The following is a 4,416-nucleotide window of genomic DNA, read 5'->3' as shown; positions in this document are numbered from 1 at the left end:
GATTGCAATGTTAATTTGTTTTAACTCTAAGCAACCTGTTAGCCAAAAGACACTCCAGAATTTGAAGGAGTCAGAGTACAGACAAACACCCAAATAGGCCTAAATAAATAGCCTACAAAAAAACAAAAAACGAAAAAACATGTTTGTTAAATAGGAGCAAAACTGTCTCAAGTTTAGGCCATAAGATTTCATGAGTAGCCTACATTTAAAGAGAAATGTAATTATGTAATAGTCGCATATTAATAAATGAATAAATACTTTTATCAAGTTCCGTAATAAGGACATGTCTTCTAATCTGGGGTTTCCCTGATTATTTAGGAAATAATAAATGAAATAATATATAGGCCTACATTGGTTCAAAGTAAGATAATAATAATAATAATAATAATAATAATTTGCTTATAATTATAGTCTATACTAATCTAATAGTAATAATAATAACAATAATAATAATAATACAACTTAATAGCCAGAGCCCTAACATGATCACATATGATCTCTCTCGTTTTCTCTCGTATTGTCACATTTCATCACAGTTTTAGTTAACGTTTGGTTACATTAAGCTACAGTTATGTGGATTAACAGCTCCCTTTAACTGGCAGTTAAAAAGCTGGAAGTCTTCCTCGTGGAAATGGGCCCTAAAAGCAGATTTTACGGAGTCGAGCTCTTTATATGACAGATTAATGTAATAAACGAATTTAATGGACTTCAATTAATTATCTTGATTTCTCTTATTGTTTTTTATTTTTTTATTTTATTTTATTTTTTTACAGACCGACTTTTATTAAAACACCTGGGGTGTTCTATGTCCAATCATCTCGACATGACAACATTACTGTAACTTTGACCTCATTTTACAAAATACTTTTACGCATAAGGAGCTTCAGTTTCTCTGATTGCTGACGTATTACCTTAACGAACGAAATAAAGTAATAAATAAAATAAAATAAAGAAATTATCGCATATAATGTCCAATTAATTGCCAAAAGTTGTCAGGTAGCTCATTTTCTATAACATTTATGTTATTAAAGTTTAATAGGCACTTTTCACTATGTATAATAATTATGATTTATTTACGATATTTAAAAAGCATTATTTTTACAAATAGCATCTGCCTTATTTTTATCGGTTTATATGTTGAAGTAGCGTATGCATTCGCACAAATCATAGCCTACTTGAAAATAGCTTGTTTTCGTAAGCAATGTGGATTTTATTTATTTATTTATTTATTTAAAGCACGAAATCATTTCAAACAGCAAAAACGGCAACGAGTGAATAAACGCCCAAGTGATTTTTATTTACAATCAAACTAAATGAATGATATAACTTTATATTGTATGTATGCAAGGACATTGAGGTCTTTCTTTAATGATGTAAAATGAACTAGCCCTGAGCATTGTGTCAAGAGCACTGCACGTGTAATAGTAATGCCTCTCTGCACAACTGAACAACTATTGAAATTGCATTTTTCTTCGTTTTATTTCTTTTTCAATTTTATTCTTAAGAATACAATTAATTATTTCTGCCTCAAAATGTTTTAGTTATTTGAAATTACACAGATCTCTTGGTTGCCAGGTCCTAATTATTGTACATTCTGATCTCATGTGAAATCTTACATTGTCATAAATCAAACATTTTCAATAACCCATTAACAAGTCGTCCGTATAAGAGCCAGCGCATAGTTATGAGTGAAATCTTCTATCTAAAGGGGGGGAAAAAACTACTTAGAACCAATTCAGATAGGGGAAGAAAATCGGATTAAAGGGAAAATTGGTGGCAATTAATCCTTTGTGATTGAAAAAGGGAAACGCCTCCTCATAGTAGACATATCTGAAGTTGAATCTGATTGGACGATTGCAGTGATGTGCTGGATTGGAGAGTGGGATAAATTGTCCCACCAGACCGCATAACCGTCCCACCAGGTTGCACTCAGCAGAGAGAACGTGACTAAACAGCCATGACGGGAAGAGAAGAGGCAATGGACGAAAAACCGAAAGTCAAACTTTATCCATCTTTCGGAATCGACAAATCGCGTCTTAATGGATCTGGATTTAGGTCCAAAGGGTTTGCCATCACAGACCTGCTCGGTCTAGAGTCGGAACTTCAGCCACATCAGTCTGGTCCATGTGCCAGCGGAGAAGGGCAGAGCGCGGGAGTCGGAGGATTTTCTTTCCCGGGAGGCTCTTTGCCACTCGGGTTAGGCTTTCTGTGCAGTTTGGCGGCGCAGCAACCTCCCGGGGCCCCGTGTTTTCTGCCGGGCCATATCCCGCTCCTACAGTCACGGACAGAGAGCCACTTCATGCAAAACTTGGAGCAGCAACGGGACGCCTATTCTGGTACACATCCCTTACCTTTATTTGTTCATGAATTGGATGGTTTGCCGAGTCGAAGAGCTGTTCACAGAAGCTGGTGCTGAAATTGACCATGCGTTCTGATGTTTCTTATTTGCAATGGAGACCAATGAATCCTCAATATTTTAAGTGAATCATTTGGGGATTTTTGTTTACACTAACTAATTTGGTTTTAAGTTACATATGTGATGGGTTAATTCTATATTTTTTTATTAATATGTATACAATTTTTATTAATATTATTAAACACAGCGTTTGTTTGATGCATTGCCAAAATCAGTCTTGCTTAACATAGCCTACTTTTCTATGGTTATCTGTCAAGGTTTGGTATTTTTAATAAAAACCAAAAAATGTCATTTATTACAGATGATGACTGTCTTTCCGGTGATCGCAATGATGGGAAAAACTCAGGGAACTCACAAAAAAGGAAGAAGCGAAGGCACAGGTATTAGGCTACTCGCTTGTAATTTGGGGTGTTACATAAAATGTTTACTTGTTTGGGAATGGGACTCATTCGTTAACCGCTCATTTTGGGTTTTAGGACAGTTTTTACCTCACATCAGCTCGAGGAGCTGGAGAAAGCCTTCCACGAGGCGCACTATCCAGATGTTTACGCAAGAGAAATGCTGGCTATGAAGACAGAGCTACCAGAGGACAGAATACAGGTTGGCTGATTTTTACAGACAACATATGATTCTATTTTTCTCTTCCTTTTCTTTCTCAATCTCTCTCTCTCTCTCTCTCTCTCTCTCTCTCTCTCTCTCTCTCTCTCTCTCTCTCGAATAATTAATGGTCAAATTTGTTTTTGGACAGGTATGGTTCCAAAATCGCCGTGCAAAGTGGAGGAAAAGGGAGAAGTGTTGGGGCCGCAGCAGTGTCATGGCAGAATACGGGCTGTATGGTGCCATGGTGCGTCACTCTATTCCACTTCCAGAATCCATCATCAACTCCGCCAAGAATGGAATGATGGGCTCGTGCGCTCCCTGGCTTCTAGGTGAGCCAGCAGGTGGTTTTCCTATTTAGTACTCAAAAAACTCAAATATGTATTTGATCACTTGAATACATAGCTGAGGTGTCTCGTGAAGTGTATGTTTGGTCTTTGTGCGTTTTGATATACAAACTGTTTAAAATAGTTCTGCTAGTTATAATTATTTATTAATTTTCTTATTTTTTTATTTTTTTTTAATAGTGACCTTTTTTTCCTCTTTTTTCTAAAATTCAGGAATGCACAAAAAGTCTCTCGAAATTACGAAAAAAGCCCCCGGCACACCTGAATCGACGCATTCCGATTCGTATTCGGACGAACACAGAGTGAAAGACAGCGACACCGCATGGTCAACTAGAGGCAATGCAGCAGACGACTCGGAGGACATGGCGATAGATTTGTCCAGCACTTCCAAACAAGAGAGCAAAAGCACTTTGAAACGATCACCACCTCGCACAGAATCCAGCAGTGATTCTGAAAACGAAAGCTAGACATTAAATATGAACAATGTGAATGTGGACAATTTTGACGAGCACACATGCACACAGAGACAAAAAGGACTTCCGATTTTTTAAAATGTCTCTTGGTCATGCCAACCTTTTGACAATGGTTTTGTCTTTTAGCATTCCTGTGTTGTTATTATATGTTTTTTTGTTTTGTTGTTGTTGTTGTTGTTTCAAATATTTGAATGCTAGAGAGTATTTCTGAATTACTTTTACTTTGATGTGTAAAAATGATTAATGTAAAAAGAGCTAATTAATAGAAAATGTTGCTTTGATGGGCATTATCCATAAATCTGATTTTTCAAAAAGTTATCCTATTTTTTTTATTTTTATTTTTTATTTTTTAACGTTCTTTCTTTTTTCCTCTCTTTAAGAAAATGTAAGTCACCGGTGATGGTGACACTTGTTAATCATCATTGTGAATATCAGAATATTTTCTTGAAAGTCCAGTGTGTCTGATGGAAATATGTGTGAGTTTGTGAGGGATTTTAAAGCACTTTACCAGCTGTGATGATGAATGTTTTGCACTGACAGTGTCATTCACAGAGCAATATAATACCAGCAAAAGCAAATCCAC

General features: G+C 36.1%; 1 protein-coding gene across 2 annotated transcripts; it reads left to right on the top strand.

Annotated features, from left to right (window-relative positions):
* Positions 1 to 1,934: 1,934 nt before the first annotated feature.
* LOC127411400 (visual system homeobox 1) lies at positions 1,935 to 4,416 on the top strand. Of its 2 annotated transcripts, none has more exons than XM_051646936.1 (5): positions 1,935 to 2,336; positions 2,718 to 2,796; positions 2,893 to 3,016; positions 3,165 to 3,345; positions 3,574 to 4,416. In XM_051646936.1, the coding sequence occupies exons 1-5, from the start codon at positions 1,958 to 1,960 to the stop codon at positions 3,825 to 3,827; spliced, it is 1,017 nt and encodes a 338-aa protein (XP_051502896.1). In that variant the 5' UTR covers positions 1,935 to 1,957; the 3' UTR covers positions 3,828 to 4,416. The 2 variants fall into 2 exon arrangements, with proteins under 2 accessions (XP_051502896.1, XP_051502894.1); XM_051646934.1 differs by having other exon boundaries at positions 3,165 to 3,357.

This window comes from Myxocyprinus asiaticus, chromosome 20, assembly GCF_019703515.2.
Source record: "Myxocyprinus asiaticus isolate MX2 ecotype Aquarium Trade chromosome 20, UBuf_Myxa_2, whole genome shotgun sequence".
Lineage (NCBI taxonomy): Eukaryota > Metazoa > Chordata > Actinopteri > Cypriniformes > Catostomidae > Myxocyprinus > Myxocyprinus asiaticus.
The sequence above is the reverse complement of the archived record's forward strand: the minus strand, read 5'-3'. Positions and strand labels throughout refer to the sequence as shown.